The sequence below is a fragment of the Rattus norvegicus genome, chromosome 5 (assembly GCF_021556685.1).
Source record: "Rattus norvegicus strain SHRSP/BbbUtx chromosome 5, alternate assembly SHRSP_T2T, whole genome shotgun sequence".
Taxonomy (NCBI): domain Eukaryota; kingdom Metazoa; phylum Chordata; class Mammalia; order Rodentia; family Muridae; genus Rattus; species Rattus norvegicus.
Window position 1 is genome coordinate 78983088 of NC_141538.1, and position 20728 is coordinate 79003815.

General features: G+C 45.9%; 1 protein-coding gene across 1 annotated transcript; it reads right to left on the reverse strand.

Moving 5' to 3' along the window:
- Nucleotides 1–1849: 1849 nt before the first annotated feature.
- Nucleotides 1850–20475, reverse strand: Ptgr1 (prostaglandin reductase 1). The gene is made up of 10 exons (NM_138863.2): nt 20451–20475; nt 18729–18844; nt 16605–16650; nt 15615–15671; nt 14299–14466; nt 12014–12131; nt 9374–9529; nt 6794–6902; nt 4352–4470; nt 1850–2072 (listed from the first exon to the last, which is right to left on the reverse strand). Exons 2-10 carry the CDS (start codon nt 18832–18834, stop codon nt 1962–1964), a joined length of 990 nt encoding a protein of 329 aa, NP_620218.1. The 5' UTR covers nt 18835–18844; nt 20451–20475; the 3' UTR covers nt 1850–1961.
- Between the last annotated feature and the right edge of the window lie 253 nt (nt 20476–20728).

Genomic DNA, 20728 nt, shown 5'->3' on the forward strand with positions numbered 1-20728 from the left:
TCAAACCTACATGGAACTGCCTTGTGTCCTGCCACTCTCTCATCAGGTGATCCTTGCTCCCTCCCCTCCAGCTAAGACTTTCTGGACCTGTCACTCCCTCTACTTCCTAGGTTGCTGTGCTCCTTGCCCTGTTTGTCTCCAACAGCCCCCACTAGGCCCCACAGCCACACAGCAGGTCTGCTCTGGCTCTGATGTACACATTAGCTGGATCATGTGCATGAACACCTCTTCAACCTGCCTGGGATCCAGCTGCCTGTACCAGACCCTTCATCTTCCTGTGGAAGCTCTACCCAGCCTCCTCGGGACCACATACCTCCTGCTGGGACGCCCTATGGGTCTACTCCACATAGGCCGCCTGAACTCTTGTACTAGGTTATTCTTGTGTGTGGTGTCCCCTTGTTCTGCTGTCTTTGAGTCCTCACACCAGGTCACCCTCCTGTTCAAACATACACCCCCTCACCCTGCTTGGACTCTGCCTCCCTGATCAGGCCATGCTCCCCGACCCACACAGATGGCACTCTCACTCAGACTCTGAAAGGCTCACTGAGACAAGAGGCCCTCTTCAGCTGGAGGCAGGCAGATCTCTGAGTTCAAGGCCAGCCTGGTCAACAGAGAATTCCAGGGCAGCCAGGGATAGAGTGAAACCCGGACTCCAAATAAACAAACAACAAAAGCCCTCTTCACTGTGTTCAGTCACTTCGTTTAGTGTTCCCGGCCTCTTCATCGTTCACTCTCAATTCAGCCCACCCTTCTCTGACTCTGCATGCCTGGCAGCCCACCTCCATCAGTGAGTCCTGCTCAAAGCCATGGCAGTTTCCCCGGCCCAAACCCCAGCTGGCCAGCACCTCCCGTCCCTCCTTTAGGACTAAATGGCTTGGTTAGGGAGACATGGCCAGCTGTGCTAATGCACACTTTTAATCCTGACACTTACCTGGGAGGCAGAGGAGACAGAGCTCTGTGAATTTGAAGTCAGCCTAGCCTGGTCTACAGAGTAAGACCCTGTCTTGAAAAGGAACAAGGGTGGGGAATAGACCCAAAGCTTTAAAAGGTTTAGGTTTCAGGGATTATTATTTTTTTTTTTAGAGGGAGGGAGGTTTGAGACAGGCTTTCTCTATGCAACAGCCCTTGTCAGCAAATATTTCCAGAATGTTCAGGGCTCAGACAGTACTAGTGTACAGTATAAAGTTTGCCTCGTCCCCTAATACTGCTCAGGTCCAGCTGTTGTGAGTGACAGATTCCTTCCTTGATCTGTTAGCCTTACTACACAGCACACCAGTGTGGGCTGGCACTGAGAACTGCATATATCAGCAATGTGGCTTTTTTTTTTTCCTTCCTTGTATCCATAAGCAATTGGAGTAGAAATCCTTTGCCTTCAAATTCACCAGATTCACTGTCTTAGTTAGATTTAACTTTCATCTTGGCACAACTCAGAAATCACTTGAGTGGAGAGCCTCAACTGAAGAACTGCTTCAGTCAGGCTGGTCTGTGGAGGACTGTCTATTACTGGTCAATGGAGGAGGCTAGCCCACTGTGCGAGGTACCATTTCCTCTAAGTGTATGAGGAAGTTAGCTGAACACCAGCCTGCAGTGCCCAGCCTTGTTTTCTGCCCTGACTGAGTCCCCTGGCTAGAGGGGGTGTGAATGGATTACAAAGCAGGCCTTCAAGTTCCTGCCCTAATTTCTCTTGGTGACAGACTGTGACCTGAAAGTGTGAGTCAAGAAAACCCTTTCCTCCTCTAAATTGCTTTCATTACAACAACAAAGCAACACCAAAGGCAATATTTGTTACGGTCCCCCAGGGGGAGCTGAGAAACATGCTGCCCGTTGTTTGTCATGATTTCATTCTGTATCACAGATGGAAAAAACCCACCATGTTTTATTAGATAGGCCAAACTCCTTGCAGTTACGTTTTACATATGCATTTGTATTAAATGGTTAAGCCATTCGTGAGCCATTTTTTTTCACGCTTTCACTATAGTCTTCCCCAGATTGTCTCCTTTCAACATTCCCATGAACGCTGCGGGCATCTTCTCAAATCCTTCAGTGATGTATTCATGATACCGGATCTTACCCTGTATCGAAACAACAAATATTACGGGTTGATATGAGAACCCTGGAAGGCTGAGGTAGGTGTAGGCCCTCTCATCTGAGGATAACAAAATCGATGCACAGATTATACACGGCACATCACAGCGGTCCACTGCACAAGAGTCCAACAGTGCAGGGATTTCGGAAGAGAGGCGTACCCTCAGCGGAGGCTGTCGACATCATAGCTAGTAGCCAGATGATAGGAAACACTACATCTCAACTAAGACTGTAAATGTAAATGCCACATAGCTTCATACCCTGTTCTCCCTTCCGACCAAGGTTCCCTCTACGTTACCTCGGAGACTGGGAGATAAGGGTTCACATCAGAGAAGACTGTTCATGTACTTCACATGTCCAGGATGTGTGGTTCTACTGAGACACGGTTTAGCTACTGTAGGTCAGTTTGGCCTAAAACTCTTGGTCCTTTCACCTCCTTGGACTATAGGCACCACAACACCCAGCTCTAGGGTTTTGGCTTTTAAAGGAGTTTTAGGTAGAAACCCAAGCTACCTGATAACTTTTTCATAATATAGTCCAGTGATAGCCAAATAGTCTTTCTAGACTTATGGGCCTGCCATGTGCTTGAGGGCCCTCAGAAAGTACAAAAGTGGAATCTGAATCCATGACTCGTAAGCCCTAGCTCATTCCTACCCTTAAAAGGACAGAGGTCCGCACCAGATAGAAAGCTAAAATCTAGTATAAGAAATAAAAATACAGAATGAACATTGCTGTGGGCTGAACTGTGCCCTACCCGCCACCTAAATTCCTTTGCTGAAGTCCTAAATTTCTCAGTACCTCAGAATGTATCTTCTAAGACAAGGCCTTTAAAGACGTAATTAAAATATAATGAGGTCATATGAGTAGGCCATAATCAAATAGGACTGGGGTCCCTCTCAGGGAGTAGAACAGACCCCCAGAGATGACCATCAGCAGACGCAGGAGAAATAACCTCTGAAGAGGCCAGCAAGTTCAGAGTGGCCTTCTCCAGCACTTCAAGAAGATCAATTTCTGCTGTTTGAGCTACTCGTCCTGTGGTGCTCAGTGACGGTAGCCCTAGACAGCTCACGCAAATACTATTGGAGATTTTAACAGTAGGGGAAATTAAGGCAGAATATGAGGATATATGGAAACCTCCTGTACTGTTCTCTCAATTTTTTTCTTGTCAATCTGAAAATGCATTAAAATAAAAAGTAGTGAAGGGGAAAAAAAAGCAAAGGCTGTCAGTGAGGAAAAATGTTTGCTGAGCCTCTGTGAAGCCTTTGGACTCAATCCCAGTATTGGGCTGGGGAGTAGGCGGTGGGGTCAAGGAACCAAGAAGTGGATTAGAACGAAATGAAGACAGCTCAACTTCATTTAGCAAGAAGTCCAAACAGTGAGGAAATGGGACTGAGGAGTTAGGCTGTCAGTGAGGAAAAATGTTTGCTGAGCCTCTGTGAAGCCTTTGGACTCAATCCCAGTATTGGGCTGGGGAGTAGGCGGTGGGGTCAAGGAACCAAGAAGTGGATTAGAACGAAATGAAGACAGCTCAACTTCATTTAGCAAGAAGTCCAAACAGTGAGGAAATGGGACTGAGGAGTTCAGCAAACGGTCCTGGAGCCAAGAGCGAGAGACGCATGGTGCCCGTGACAAATGTTGGCGGAATGGGGTTAGTGTAGAAGCCTGGCATACCTGTCTGACAACGAATGGGAAGAAGCTATATGTGCGAATATAGACAATGCCCCTCCAAGTGTTCTGTTATAACATGGATGGGTCTTATAGCAATGGAATTTAGAGCAGCATGGACATGGTGGTGTATGTGTGTAACTCCAGCGTTCAGGATACTGAGACAAGACTATCCTGATACACAGTGATACACTGATTTCATCCCTGTTTTTACCCCCAACGCCAAAGCAGGAAAGTTAGAGATGTTTGTTCTGCTTTTTAAGATGAGAAAAGACTGTTTGTACTTGAAAACATTGATCCAACAGGCATAGAGAAACAATACAGCAAAAATGTAAAGGATTGGGGCTGGAGAGATGGCCCAGCGGTTAAGCACACTGACTGTTCTTCTAGATCCAGAGGTCCTGAGTTCAATTCCCAGCAACCGTATGGTAGTTCAGAACCATCTGTAATGGAATCTGGTGTCTCTGAAGAGAGAAACTGTGTACTTTCATATATAAAATAAACAAATCTTTAAAAATAAGAATATAAAGGATCAAAAGACTGGGGGGTTGTGAGTTGCAAAAGCCTATGGTGGGGAGATGGAGTGGCTTGGACCCCTTACCTCTGAAACCCAATTCATCAAGTCTGTCAGAGCCTTCTGGCGGACTTCTCCTTGCCACCGAGTAACGATGAACCCCTCCATGCGGAGTTGCTGATAGATAATGACCTCTGGAGATGGGCCTGGAAAAGTAGGGTGCATTCGTGGGGCAGAGTCCAGGGGCGTATCCACAGTGAAGCACCGGTAGTACAAATCACTATCGAGGTTCTCCAAGCACTCCCAACCCCACCATTCTGTTTCCTCCACTCCTTTCTGATCCATGGGCCTGCCACCCACTGCCACTAACTGTGTAGCAGGGAGGATAATGGCCCCAGAGACATTCACAGCCCGAACCCCAGAGCCCATGAGTATATTATATTCCATAAGGGAAAAGAGAACAGTGGGAGAAAAGGCTGCCCTGGTTGCCTGGGGGCTAGCGTCTGCGAGCATGACGCATGATTAGTCTCACTCGCCAAGACTCAGCTGTGGAAGCTAATGGGATGGAAGCGGTGGGAGGACTGAGGCCTGGCACCTTGAATAACTGAAGCCCATTCACTAATTTGAAGAAAGTACCATCTGAAGTCAGGAAAATGGAACCTTGTCTCGAACCAGTGGAAACAGGCGCACGTTGAGTGGCATGTGTAAATGCAGAATGAACGCATTGAGTCATAAAGAAGTCCATGCTCGGACCACTCCTGCAGCATGGTGCTTCTTCAAAGGCTCACAGCAGCCTTCTTTCATTTTGAGTTAAAGGTTCACCCTTGGCTAGGGAGATGGCTCAGTTAGGACAGTGCCTGCCGTGCAGGCATGAGGATGTGAGTTCAGATCCCCAGCACCCCGTGTAAAAGTCAAGCATGGTGATTCAAACCTGTACTCCAGACAGATGGATCCCTTGATCCTTAGCCAGGCATCAGGATGAATTGATGAGCCCTGGCTTCAGTGAGAAGCAATAGTCTCAGCAACCCCAAGAGGATCCCCAAGGTTGATCACACACACACAGACACACACACACACAGACACACACACACAGACACACACACACACACACAGACACACACACACACAGACACACACACACACACAGACACACACACAGACACACACACAGACACACACACACAGACACACACACACAAACATACACACACACACACACAGACATACACACACACAGACACACACATACACAGACACACACATACATACATCACACCACACAGACACACACACACACACACACACACACATACATACATCACACCACACACATGCACAAAGGCTGAAATTTGAAATACTTTGGCTAAGCTATTCATCCTGACAAGAACATTGATTTCTTTTTTGAGTGCAACAAAGCAAGCATGGCTATGAATTGGTAGGAATAATGACTTGTCTCCATGGTCTAAGGAAACTGGACTGGGCTAGAATTTCTGGGCCTCAGAAGCAAGGCAGAACCCCATCTGGTTAAAATAGACAAGGTCAGTTGCCAACTCTAAGATCTGTCTGAGTAACTAAAACTTCAAAAACTAATTGCTAAAAAGACTAGATCAAATTACTAGAAATCTTTGGTTATACTTCTTTGAACAATTTATTTGAACGATGGTTAAGAAAATATACCCTGGAGCTCTCTTTTGGGTGGGAGACAGATGGTTTCCCATGATTCCACCTTAGCATCCATTGCAAAAGAAGATGGAGGAGGGGTTTGTCCCTGTCAGTGAGATTGCCAAGTGAATCTGGAATGTGTGCTGTTACCCATGCTGACAGGAACGCTGACTTCTACTTTGAGTGCCACAAAGCAAATATGACTATAAATTAGTGGATATAATGGCTTGTCTCCAAGGTCTACTGAAACTGGTTGATTCTCCACAACCCAAGAGAGACTCTGTAATCAGTTCTTCCTCGGCTCCTTTTGCTCTAAGCGCCTGTCTCCAGGCAGTTCTGCTGTCGATCGGTGCTATGAGATTTTATTCATACTCGTCAAGCCCAGAACAGAAGTAACCAGTTGTCCTGTGATCAAATCTGTCACCCTGGCAACAGAGCAGAGGCCCAGTGTGAGGATCAACAGCACCGGGCTTGGTTATGTGTCAGTCATTGATCTCGTAAGAGGCTCACACGGCATCCCTCTTAGAGCAGAAGCAAGGCAGATAGGGGTCTTGATTGATACTGCTCTCGGATCTCGGGCAGTGTAAAGAAGAAGCAGGGGGTAATGATTCCAGTGTCGGAGAGTGAAGGAGAGAGAGGTGAACGAGTCAAAAGAAATAAAAGCGACCAAAGAGTGTATGCAGCAGGAGGGACGGAGCAGCATTCTCGTTCTCATTGCGGGAAAACTGTCAAGCCGTATTAAACCACCGATGGCTTGCTGCTCTAGAAAGTCAGCCCACACCTGTGAAGACAGGTCAGCCCATCCCTTCCCCATATCTGTGAATTTTCCCTTTGTCCAGCCCTCCTACGTCTGCAGGAGCATGGTACCTGGGGGACATGGGCCAGTGCGGTTGTATTGAGAGATGGCGCCACAGATGGCAATTCTTCCAAACGTCTTCATCTGCAGTATAACAGTGTTTGAAAACTCTCCACCGACCTAAGTAGACAGCCCAAAAATAAATAAATAAATACATATATACATACATACATACATACATACATACATACATACTTTCAAGAATCCACTTAGGAGAATCAACAAAATTGGATCAGTACAACAGTTATAATTTGGCAGTAAAATACATCAGAAGTGAACATTTCCAGGAGGTAGAGGCAGGAAGATCAGAACTTTAAGGTCAGTCTCAGTAACACAGTGAGTCTGAGGCCAGCCTGGGCTTCGTAGGATATCTGCAAAAGGGGGACAATTTCATCTGACATCCTCATTTCAGGGACATACTTTGTATAGCATAGTACGTAACGTAACGTAACGTAGTAACATAAGTTAGTACGTTAAATATTAGAATCTTCTGCATAGCCCAATTGTCTCATTTTCCTATAATCTAAAAGGTGCGTCAAAATACACAAAAGGCATTTGAGGAACAAAGCTATGGGACTCACATTTTCCAATTTCAAAATACACTGCAAAGCTCAATGGAAGCAATGTGAAAACAGCAAATGCAGGTCAGTGGGACCAGACGGAGTCCACAGGGAACCATTACATTTGCTACCAATTGGTTTTCCACATGAGTGAATGTCAAGACAGCTCCTTAGGGGGAAAGCCTTAACAGCTGGTGCAGAGCTGCATAGCCACATATGCAACTGGTGCATAAGCCACCGGAAAAGGTCAGTGGCTCTCCCAAGCTGTAGCATAACCGTGTTTGCTGACAGGAGTGTCAGAGCTAACTCTTAAACTCTTAGTAGAAGCAGAGAAGTGCACATCGGTGACCCTGAGAAGACAGCATTCTCAGACAGCACAGCAAATGCTCAACCAATGATAGAAGTAACTTTAACTGTGTTTCTGAGGATACTATCCAGAGAATGGTGATAGCTCGTGGAGCTGGAGGAAACCCCTGATAACCATATCCAGCCAACCTTCACTCTCACAGGATTCCATATTTGTGAACTGTATTACTTGCTAATATTCATCTGTGCCTTCGAAATGGGACCCAGGTCATTTGCAGACATAGGCATTCCCAGCAGAGACTGAGCAAGCAGGGCGACGCTCTGCCTTCCTGGGTTTCAGTGTTGACAAAGGATGGGGCCAGTGAGCCCGGGCTTTGGGCAGAGTGGAGAATGGATATCAACTTTGTGAGTTTAAGAGCCATTACATAACACACCATCTTAGTGTGATGTGTCAGAGTCTAATTCCTCGTGTGTAAATAAACAAGCTACAAAAAGGGGTGGGGAGGGTGCTAGGGTTTAAGGTTATAATGCACATGAGAAATGTTCTCCTAGGAGCCATGGTTCAGTGATCCTGGTGACTTTATGTAACACAACTACTGCAAATAAAGAAATCTGACTGCAGCAAAGAGGCGTGTACTCACACATATAAAGAACCCTCATAACCCAGATGAACGCTAGGCTATGCACGGTTCCCCAAACATGATACACGTATGTCCGTGAGCAATCTGCAGTGTCATTTGTCCCAAGGAGATAGAATTCAAAACCACCTTGAAACATCACTGCAAACAGACTAGCATAGGTGTAAAGGAACCAGCAACTTCGGGTGGCAGTGAGGCTATGGAAGGAGTCTAACCCTTTAGACGCTGGAAGGCATGTAAGACAGTGCAGTCACTCTGCAAAAACACTTCGGCAGTTCCTCAAAATGTAAACATGAAGTTCCCATGTGGCCTAGCAATTCTACTCCTAGGTGAACACCCAAGAGAAACGAAAGCAAATTCAAACAAAAATTTGCCTTATACAATGATTTTAAAAAAAAGTGTAAAGAACTTGATGCCTATGACCCGATGAATACATAGAAAATGTGGTATCTCCATACGATGAAATATCATTCACTCGTTCAAAAGAATAAAAGACTGAACCTACCACAACATAGATGGATATGGACTCATTCTGCTAAGTGAAAGAAACCAGGCACCAAAGAACACATTTTTGGGGGGAAAAGGGAGGGTAACTGATGGTTTATGTTTCCTTGGGGAATGATGAATATTCTAAGACTGTGGTCATACAGACAGTTTGGTACTAAACATGGTTAAGGTCTGAACTGTAACTGCCCTTCTCTTGCAGTGCTGAGATTGAATGCAGGGCTGTGTACATGGTAGGCAACAGCTCTATTACTGAGTTATATCCTCCGTCTAAAATTCTACAGTTTGTTTGTTTGTTCATTGCTTGATAATGGAAGACATGGTCTCACTATGAAGCCCAGGCTTCATATCCTGCTATCCCCCTGCCTCAGCATTGTATCAGGATTATAGGCATAGCTACTACGTCTGGCTATGCAGATGAAATGAATAAACCCTATGGTCTGTGCATTAGACCTTAGCAAATCTCCCCACCCCCACCCCAAAGAATGTACTTTATTCGTATGTTCTAGCTGGAAACTTTAGAAACATGTCCCTCTACGTGATACTTTATTGGTAAAATCAGATAAACTCAGTTTCCACTTACATTATCAAAGTAGCAATCATAACCATCTGGAGAGGCTGTCCTCAAAGCTTCTTCCAATGACTTTACTGTCTTGTAGTTAAAGGCCACATCGAATCCAAGCTTCTTAAGATAGGCAACCTTTTCATCAGACCCGGCTGTACCAACAACTTTGCAGCCCTAAATGAGGGGGAAATGCCGCCCATTAAGGAAACGGAGGCATGGTCCAATTCCACTTTCCCAGGTTTACACCATCAGGTTGGCCAAGAAAGTTGTGCTGGTCAACTTTCCCACGCTATGAAGAACCATCTGAGAAAACAACTTAAAGGAGGGAAGATTTATTTTGTCTCACAGCTTCAGATGCTTCATCCCATAGTCACTTGGCTCCTGTGTCTAGAGTATGCTATGTGCATCACAGCAGAAGGGCATGGTATTAAGAAAGCCGCTCGACTATGGCAGACAGAAGAAGAAGAGACAGAGACAGATAAGGAGAATCTACAACACCTTTCAAAGACACGAGCCCAGTGACTTACTTCTCCCAGGTAAGCTCTTGTATTCTACTTTGTCATCTACCAACAATGCCACCAGACCATGAATCTATCAGTAGTTGATCCACAGATGAGGTCAGACCCTGCCCCCCAATAACCCAATCACTTCACCAAAGTCCCACTTCTGAAGTAGGACCAAGCCTTTGACTTATGGGAACACATTTCCTATCCAAACCACAGTATACCTCATACATGAGGAACTCCACAGTAACTCAACAGACCCTGAGGGTGAAACTGGTTCCTAAGCCAGACTAGAACCCAGCTACGGCTGGCCTGACCAATTAGCAGATCCCAGTTCACTTCACCCTGCTGCTTTAATAACCTAGTCACCTGACTTTCTGGGTTCTTCACTCGAGGGCACCTTTTCTTTATCCCAAAGACATATATCCTATCCCAGTGCCGTGATCTTTGTTTTGGTTGTGTGCGTGCGTGCGAGCGTGCGTGCGTGCATGCAGGTGCCTAGGAAGGCCAGAAAAGGGCATACAGGTGACTGTGAGCCACTGTGTGGGTGATGAGAACTGAACTTGGATAACAGTGTTCTTAACTACTGAGCCTCTCTTCAGCACAGTGCAGTGATCTTTAGAACACCATTTGCCACCCCCTTGAGGACTTTTAAGACTTTATATTTATTATTAATCATGCGTGTGTGCTCATGACACGTGAGTATGTGTGCATGCATGCAACAGCACACAGATGGAGATCAGGAGACAACTGTGGAGTCGGCTCTCCCCTCCCCCTTGCACCTGACATCAGGACCAGGGACTGAACTCGGGTCATCAGGCAGGTACAGCTTGCTCCTTTACCCATGCAGTCATCTCTCCAGATCCTCATATTTTTAATAAAGCATTTGCAATCTATATATTGGAAATACTTCTAATTCATTGTACAAGTCTAGCCTAGGCTGGATGTAGTTAGACATTCTGAATTCAGAAAAAGCCAAAACCTTCTAATCAAACTCACATGTAAAAGACAGACAAAATTCTCTCTAAATGTTATCAAATCAGGCTCAGTGGCAGAGCCTGTGCTAATCAAGTACTAGACCCTGGGTTCAATTTCCAGCCTTACCCCAAAGCCACTTAATCAATTCCAAAGGTATGTGGACGGCTAGAATGGCTCTGGAAAACAAATGCAACTCATTGTTTGTAAAGTTAACACAACTAATGCTGAAACAGTATTTATAAGATTCAGCAGCTTTTCCCATTTATGTATTTACATATGTAAATAGTTTCCTACAACCTCATTCATGTTCAAGCTCCTATTAGTCATGAAGACCAACCCTTGGCTATTGGATATTGCCCAAGATTCAACTCTTTTCCCCTTCCCTTGTCCCTCTAAGAACACATCCTAAGTCCTATACAGAAGCCTTCGGCAAAGCTTCATCACCCAGGCAGGTCGCCTGAGAACATCCACACTATGAGAAGCCAAATCCCAACCAGGTCTGAGCTGTCTGCTCTCCTGTACGCTCACCCTCAGACTGCAGCCCTTGAGCAGAGACCTGCCCAAGTCACAGCCTACACTCTGCTTACGTTTCTATTGTAGGAGCTAGTTCCCAGACAAGGGCCCCACCACCCTATGCTGACCGCTCATTTCTTTCTGGTGCAGTCGCCTTTGCAATGAAGCCATGTGGGTGACAACTCCTGGTTTACAAGTTCCTCTTTGTAAAATTCTGGGGACAATCATGAAGGAAGAGCAAGAGAATACTTAGTAAAAATATTACTGCCAGGGGTTGGGGATTTAGCTCAGTGGTAGAGCGCTTGCCTAGCAAGCGAAAGGCCCTGGGTTCTGTCCCCAGCTCCGGGGGAAAAAAAAAAGAAAAGAAAAAATATTACTGCCACTACTACTAAGTCAACAACAATAATGACAATAAGAACAATAGAAAACAGTGCTAGCACTCAGCAGTCTAGCTGGGCCCACTCCTGACCTGTCCTGTAGTCAGCAGTCAACACTGGTCAGCTCATCTTTACTATCCTCTTCTCCTCTTTGTGCTGTCTCGGCCTCTAACTTCTAAACAAGTCGAAGCAAGCTGACTGCGAGTCCCAGGGAGCCCTTGAAGGCGCTGCTGTTCTCAGTGCACACTGTGGGTCTTGCAGAGGCTTGACTAGAGGAAGACACTTACCTTGAGCTTAGCTATCTGCCCCACAACAGAGCCCACAGCCCCGGCTGCCGCATTGACCAGCACTGTTTCTCCACCCTTCAAGCCACAGATGTCAAGCAGGCCAAAGTAGGCAGTGAGGCTAAGGAAAGAAAATAAGGATGCGTGAATAGCACTCTCACTCTTCCCCTTCCCCTCCCCCTCCTCCCCCTCCCTTCTCCCCTCCTTCTCTTCCTCCCCTTCCTCCTCCTCCTCCTCATCCCTCCCACTCCCCCTCCCTCTACCCTTTCCCCTTGTTCTCCCTCTCCTTCAACTCCTCCCCTCCCTCCCTCTCCTCCTCCTCATTCCTCCTGCTCCCCTCCCCTCCCCCTCCCTTCTACCCTTCTACCCCTCTCTCTCCCTCAGTTCCTTCCCTCCCCCCTTTGCCATGTAGCCCAATCTTTTAAATTACAATCTTCCTGCCATTTCACAGGTGCTGGGAAAGCATATATTACATACCAACACAATTTCATACACATACACACATACATACATACATTCTCTCTCTCTCTCTCTCTTTCTCTCTCTCTCTCTCTCTCTCTCTCTCTCTCTCTCTCTCTCTCTCTCTCTCTCTCTCTCTCCAACCTAAGTGCTACATTTTCTGGCTCAGTTACCGGTGGCAACCAGCATCTCCCCTCGAGGTCTACCTCCCTGGGATCTTTAGAGTCAGCTTTCAGCTAAACACACTGACCTAAGGAACAAAACCTTTCCTTTCAGAACTTCCTTTCAGAAACAAAACAGAGGTAAGATGGAAAGTCGATAACAACAACAAAAAAGAAGTCCTGGATGGGGGTGGGGGGTATTTAAGCTGCCTTAGCCTAAGGAGAACTTAAAAAATCAACAGTTTAGAAAAGAAAACATTAATTTGGACTCCCCACCCCCTTCTTTTCTTTTTCTGGGTCAGATTTCACTGTGTAGCCATTGGTGGCCTGGAACATGCTATGACCAGGCTGGCCTCAAACAAAGATGTGTCCGCCTCTGCCTCCAGAAGGCTGGACTGAAGGCATGTGCCATCACGCCTGGCTTGATTTATTTTTATTTTTTTAAGATAGGTTCTATCTGTGTCTCAGGTATCCTCCTGCCTTAACTTCTGAGTAACTGGAATTACGGAACACAGAAGACAGGTTGATTTTCAGTGTCTCTTGTGTGTTAAAAAGTGATTTCCCATGTTGGCCACACTGGGAGATGTTGGAGCCTTTGATAAGTGGGGCATCTCTGACATGATTTTGCTCCTCTTTCATTTAGCCTCAAGAATACCTGTAGACTACCTTAGCCTGACAAGAAAGAACTGCACAGATGTCATATATAAAGATATGCGTGTATTGTACATAACATGTTTTCAGCACACATAGTCGAATAGCTAAATTGAGCTCATTAGCATACACATAACTAATTTCCAACCTTACTTATTGTCCTAAGCTATGTTTGTCTTGCTGTACAGGACAGTGTCTCTTAGACGTACCTCTCCTAAATAAGGTTTGTATTGGACCAACCTGTCTCTCAGCCCCCATCATCACACTCTCCCATCTAGAGATTCCACTTATATTACAGCTTGCAGATGAGCTGGCTCCATCCCCAAGGGCGGGTGATAAAGGCTTGGCTTCCAAAGCATCAGTGTTCAGAGATACGGTATTGGCAAAGTGATTAAATCATGAGGGCTCTGATTTAATCAAAGCATTATCAAATGATGGATTAATAAGATGATGACATTATTAGGAGGAGGGGACCAGTTGGGGGAAGCAGATCACTGTGGGCAATGCTCTAGAAAGATGCAACTCATCTCTGGTTCCTCACTGTGTTTCTCTTCTTCCTGGGTGCCAAAGGATGGGCCAGTCTGCCCCATCAACCCCCAAACACCATGATCATTCACCTCGTCCACCAAAGCAAGAGTGATGAACTGAAGCCTGTGAAACCATGACCCAGCAGAAACCTTCCCTCCATTAGAATTTCCCAGGCATTCCACACAGAAAGAAGAAGCTGACACAAGATGAAAATGAGACCATGTCTTTCTGTACCTGACTTACATCTCTTAATGTCCTCCGGGTTCATCTACATTATAATAAATGTCGACATTTCCCTCCTTTTAAGTGTTATATAGTATTCTTTTGTATATAATACTTTATTTATCCACTAACAGCCTCTCAGTTTGAGCTCCTTCCTTTCTTTTTTCTACCATGTTTCTCTCATCTGTCTTTGCTTCACATCTCTCCTTGTTTATTAAGTGACAGTGTTGGGTGTTCTGACACACAAAACCCACCCATGACACTTACCCTGGCATGCCAACTGTCCCCAAAGCCAAAGACAGTGGTAGCTTGTCAGGCCACTCTGCAGGTAGCTTTCTCAGTCCATTCCCATCAGAAATGGAATGTGATGTCCAACCTAATAAAGCCACAACAATCGTTCCCGTTGGGAAGGCTGAGTTTTTACTTTCCACAACTCTGAAAGATGAAAATACAGTAGGACGTGTCACCCTTTTTCACTCATGGGAATCAGGAGTCTGTATGGGGAATGTGCACAAGAGGGCACTGAGGTAAATAGTCCATGACGGACACCCTGTGGTGTCCCCTTAATTCTTAGCCATTGTGAGAGCCTTCAGAGATGAGCATTCACAGTTGGTTCAGCATCCATTCCTGTCCCTGCCCACATCCCTTCTTCTGAGCAAGGGTCCTCTATCCTCTGCCAACACAAGTATGTGTTCATTTCCTTGATTGGCAAGAAACATAAAACTTTACAGAAGAAAGACCGCCAAAGAGCTGGAGAGATGGCTCAGAGGTTAAGAGCACTGGCTGCTCTTCCAGAGGTCCCGAGTTCAATTCCCAGCAGCCACATGGTGGCTCACAACCATCTGTTAAGGAGTCTGATGCCCTCTTCTGGCCTGCAGGCATACATGCAGGCAGAATGCTGTAGACATAATACATCTAGACTGCTGACAGGTAAAACTTTACAGAACACTGCTGATAGGTAAGGCAGGGAGGGAGGACATTCTGCACTGAAAAAGAAAAATTATTCTAACATAAAAATTAATGCTTCCTCAGGATGCTGGGCTAGCTCTCAGCATAAAAGATATCAATACCTGCTTTTCATCATTTTGGAAGATTTCTTAAGCAAATGAAATGAAACCTGAAGGCCACAATTACAAATATCCATAATTTTAAGCTATGATTAGACACTGGAGGAAGGCAAAGACCCAAATATTTGTCACACTAACACCCCTGGTCCAGAAGCTGTCTCTGCAAACCAATAAAGCAGAGGAAAAGTCCTACAGACTTTTTGTGCAAAGGACACAAACAGGCTGGAGAGACGGCTCAGCAGTTAAGAGCACTGACTGCTCTCCCAGAGGTCCTGAGTTCAAATCCCAGCAACCACATGGCGGCTCACAACCATCTGTAATGGGATCTGATGCCCTCTTCTGGTGTGTCTGAAGACAGCTACAGTGTACTCATATACATAAAATAAATAAATGTTTTTTTTAAAAAGGACACAGGTTGGAGAAGGAGCTGCAGTGGACAGCAGGTAGACAGACACAGGCCGGGCAGGAGCTAGAGGAAACATTTATCCAAACAGCAGGACCTGTGTAAATACTTGCCTGGCCACTTGTTCACCCATCATGCTGTCGCCCTCCTTCAGTTTTTTTGCTGCAACTCTGAAAAAAAAAAAAAATCCATCCTTAGTGTGCGAGACCAGCTGGAAGACAACAGCCTGTGTAAGTAGCCAGTGGCAAAAGGCTGGGACACGGTGCTGAAACAATACCCAATCTGCCCAGGCAGCACAACTGTGTGAAATATAGTGTGAGGTGTTTCTGCCTCGATCCCTAAAATATGCTTTCTATGAATGAATGTGAGAGCTCTACCACCGTGTTTGTGTGGAGGTGTCTGTCAATGTCATTCAGAATACAGAGCAAAGCAATGTTACCCCAACATTAACCAACCCCAAAAGGATGGTAGCTAAGATTTTGTTTCATTCAATGGAGTCTCCCGATGGCTAGTCTTAACTTGTGGTCTTTCTGCCTCAGTTTCTCAAGGTATGAGCCACCCTGCCCATTTGCTAGTTAACACTGTTAAATGGTATTTTTCAATACCTAGAGTTGAATCTTTGCAACAAGCTATGAAAAAAAAAAAAAACTATATGATGGCTGCATTCCTCACGCTAAAAAATTGCCGAAGCACCATTGAAGGGCATTTATTTCCTCCCTGACCTTCAGTGTCTTCTGAGTCATAAGTTCGAGTTAACAATGGACCACCTAGTTAAAAAATAGATACTGCTAAGAGAAGTACTGGTTTTAGTCCTAGTAACTTCTGATCAATTATCGCAGTAGGAAATGGCAAAGTAGGGGGCTAGCCTCCCCCTCCCCCACACATCAGTTTTGGAAGCACTCCACTGAGCCACGGAAGGCGCGTTGCACAGAGCCGTCCTTTGCCTATAGAAGATGAGCAGCCATGAATCCCATTGAGGATACGATCCAGGGAGAAATGAGCAAGCCTGGTGTTTTACTCAAGGCCTGTCTTAAACAACGAGCTTCGGTGCTTCAAAACGGGGACCGACGCACAACCTAAGAAGCTGAGGAAGGAAACAGTACCTCATGTAAGGGTCCACGGAGAGGAACAGGGCTTCCAGCAGGACCTCTACGAAATAAAGCATTCCAGCAGCAGTCAGAGACTCAACACCTGACGGCTACGACGTTCTGGCATTCTGAACAAATGGGCCTGCTCTTTCTGCTTAGGGGCAGAAGATGCTGTTCATAATTAATTTTCCCACGCTGTGAATGGACTCCAGAGTCTTATGCATGTAAGAGAAACGCTCTCACCTTGAACTTCACTTTCAGCCCCCCACCCCCCGGGCTTTCCCATTTGGCCCAGCCCAGTTCATGATGGCGGCCATGATAGTGTACTTGTATTATTTTTGATGGGTCTATCTGTTTGCTGTTATCAACTATTGGTTCACCCTATTTAAGGTCAAGGTAAGTGACTTACCCAAGGCCACATTAATAACCACCATGGTACACAGTATAGTAATTGGCTTTCTACTGCTGTGATAAAGACCATGATCAAAACCAACTTGGGGAAGAAAGGGTTTATGTTCCTTTACATGCCCCGATCGCCGGAAGCAGGAGTAGAAGCAGAGGCCACAAAGGAACTCTGCTTACTGGCTTACTCACATGACTGATTCAGTCTGCTTTCTTATACAACACCACCTATCCAGGGATGGCACCGCCTATAGTGAGCTGAGCCCTCCTCTATGAACCGTTCTTCAATACACTTCTAAAGAAAATGTCTAAAGACTTGTCTGTAGAGCTGTTTTCCTCCATGGGGGTTCCTCTTCCCAGATAACCCTAGCTTGCGGCAACTAGACCAAAAAAAAAAAAAAAAAAACCTAACCAGGACACATAGTATCTCATTACCTACCTCAAAGAATGCCAAAGAAGATGGACTTTGTTACAGTGACTTCAACTGTGTGTTTTCTGAAACTCTGAATCTAAGTTTTGGCCACTGCAACTAAAGACAGTGACTCTGGCATGGTCAGCGACTGCACCCTGTTAGCGCTCACAGTCTGGGCTCTGGCCAGGCACGACTGCTCAACTCACTGACATCATCAGGCCTCCCAAGACACGGGAGACTTCCTCCTCTGTCGAAGCCATGAAGGGTAAGGCACCCAGGCCTGAGCTTCATCAAAGAAGCTTCCTTCCTGGGCACAGGGCATGATGACATTAAGTCTTCAAAGAAAAAACAAACTAAAAAAGTCTATGTGGCAGATTGCAAAATGGATACAGAGATCTCCCACCACTGTGTCCTGTCAAGAAATCTTCTGTGGGTTAAGGATGTGGCCCAATGGTTACCTCAGATCATGAGGAGGAGGGAGCAGTGATAGACAGGTAGATAGATAGATAGATAGATAGATAGATAGATAGATAGATAGATAGATAGATAGATAGATAGATAGAGATATAGATAGATATAGACAGATATAGATAGATAGATAGATAGATAGATAGATGATAGATAGGTAGATAGATGATAGATAGATAGATAGATAGATAGATAGATAGATAGATAGATACAAAAAGGAAAAAGAAAAAGAAACTTGCCAGCCTTTGAATCTAGACAGTTTGCTTAGACCTATGGGAATTTTTTTTTTAGATTTATTTATTTTATTTATATGAGTACACTGTAGCTGTTTTCAGACACACCAGAAGAGGGCATCTGATCCCATTACAAGTGATTGTGAGCCACCATGTGGTTGCTGGGAATTGAACTTAGGACCTTTGGAAGGGCAGTCAGCGCTCTTAACTCCTGAGCCATCTCTCCAGTCCAGACCTATGGGATTTTTTAAGGAAAGTAAAACAAGCAGAAGCTTGAAAAGGTCTCTAACACTGGAGCTTGCCACCCCCGGGCTGTTCTAGCTCCACCACAGGACCACTCCAGCGAAAGAACCAGTCTGGCTGGCTAAAAAGGCCTCTCAGGAACCACAGCCTGAGTCCAGAAAGAAGCCTGCTATCCTTAGAATGATGAATGAGACTTTTCCTAAAACCATTGGGCCAGATGAGACCCACGAAAGAACCACTCAGCTTATATTAGCCAAACTGCTAATGCTGAGAACTGAAAACTAATTTAAGAAAAGCAACTGTTGTCTGAAGTCAAACTTCACGATGCTCTGTTCAGCAGCAGATGCTAACTGTTGCAGCCCCTGCCAAGATCTCCCTTACCTCCATTATTTAAGGGTGGGAGCTCAGTCGTCCTCAACTCAAAGTTACTGTCCGTAGGGAAGCCTTCAAAGTGCTTCTTTAGGGTCCAGGTCTTAGCTTGTACCATCCTGATGAACCTAGAACACGGTGGACATGGTAAATTCAAAGGCCATCTCACACCATAGCACTGAAGTCAGAAAGCACAGCCCCATTATCGGGTACCGTATTATCGTTTTATTACATCCACTTAGAACTTTCTGGTATTACGCTAAGCACTGCACATGCCTGCAGTTTCTCACCTCTCCTGCAGTGAATCCAGGAAAAGCCTCAAATACAGGGAACCAAAGTCCACTTTTTTTTTCCCCTACAGAAGCATGCACCTCATAGCCACTAGGGGGCGCCATGGCTCTATCTAACTTTTTCTTGTTTTTGGTTCCGAGGCGGAAATCAATTATTTGGTTTAAACTTGCCTCCAGACAATACCAACAGATAAACAAAGGTGTCACGGAGCAGCACATCATCACGTGGGACCCCAGTGAAATCTTCAGATAAGCAATCAAGGCTAAACAATTGGTTCACAATGTCCCTCTCACTCTAGGAGGGTGGAGAGCCAATCCAAAGCCCAGCCCTTCCTATTGACATGTCGCTGTTTGTGACGGGGGGGGGGGGGGGGGGGGGGGTTCATGAAGTAAGATTTCTAAACTGACCAATAAAATAAACAAACAAAATAAAATAAAACTTACCTTGATGGGACACAGTGTTTACAATGTAGAGAGCCTAACACACCCGTCTTCTTTAAACTCCCATTTTTATGAGGAGATATAATCCGTTTGTTTTGAACTAATCATTATTGTTGACAGGAGTCGCTCGCACTCCTGATTCTGTGCCCTTTCACTAACGCTTCTAACCCTCCTCCGCCTCTAGTAACTATCATTTTACCCCATATTTCTGAGTTCAACTTGTTTTTCTGATTTCAGCGCCTGGCTGTGGAGCTCAGGTTGACCTTGAACTCACTAAGTAGCAGAAAGCTGTCTTGGAGCCTCCCACCCTCTTGCTCCCACAGGCCGAGATAACGGACATGCTCGCTCAGCTTGACTCTAGTTTGTTATTATTAGTTCGTGGGAACATGATGCAGGTGTGTGGGTGAGGGCGCATGCGTGTCACCGAGAGCCTGTAGAGATTTCGGGAGTGGGTTCCCGCCTTCCACCCGTGTTTTCAGGGCTGGAAGTCCAGGTTGTGGGACTTGTGTGATAAACACCTTCACCCGCGGAGCCATCTATTTCATAGGCGGATTTCCATTTTGTTTTAACACTCTACATTTCTGTCTTTTCCAAAAGGACAGCGCCTGGACTTCTGAACTCTCCACAAGTCTAGGAGGAGCCCCTTGCAAAGGGGCCTCTGGGCGCACGGCCTGGCCTGCCAGTCTGCCTTTTTACACTGCATGCGCCAATTCCCACCGGTCTTCTCTTTTGCATCAGTTTAGCAATCCTGCAAATTCCGTAGCCCAGCCCTTTGTGGGCGCCGGCAGTTCGGCTGCATGCACCTACAACGGGACTGCAGGCCGATTTTGCCCGATTCCTAGCGCGGGTCTCAATCTCTCCCAGAACCTGCAGGGCCGCCAGACAACCTGACCTAACTTGCTCTACTAGGTTCTGATGCTCGGCGGGGGGGAAAATAACGGGTTGGGGTGGGGGAGCGGGAAGAGAGAAAGGAGGGCTCAACTAGAGTTGTGTGTCTACTTACACAGTCTCACAGAAACTCCTTCCCGGGAGGCCGCTCTGAATGCTCTGCAAAGAGCCCAAGGCTTGACTTATACCGGGCGGTCGGAAAGGGCGGGGCTTCTCAGGGAAGAGCAGCTAGGAGTGTCTGCTCCACACACAGCAGGGAAGGGACATTGGGAGGGGTGTGTGTGTGTGTGTGTGTGTGTGTGTGTGTGTGTGTGTGTGTGTGTGTGTGTGCGCGCGCGCGCACGCGCGTGCGTGCGTGCGTGTGTAAATAATAATTTTTTCTCTTTTACTTAA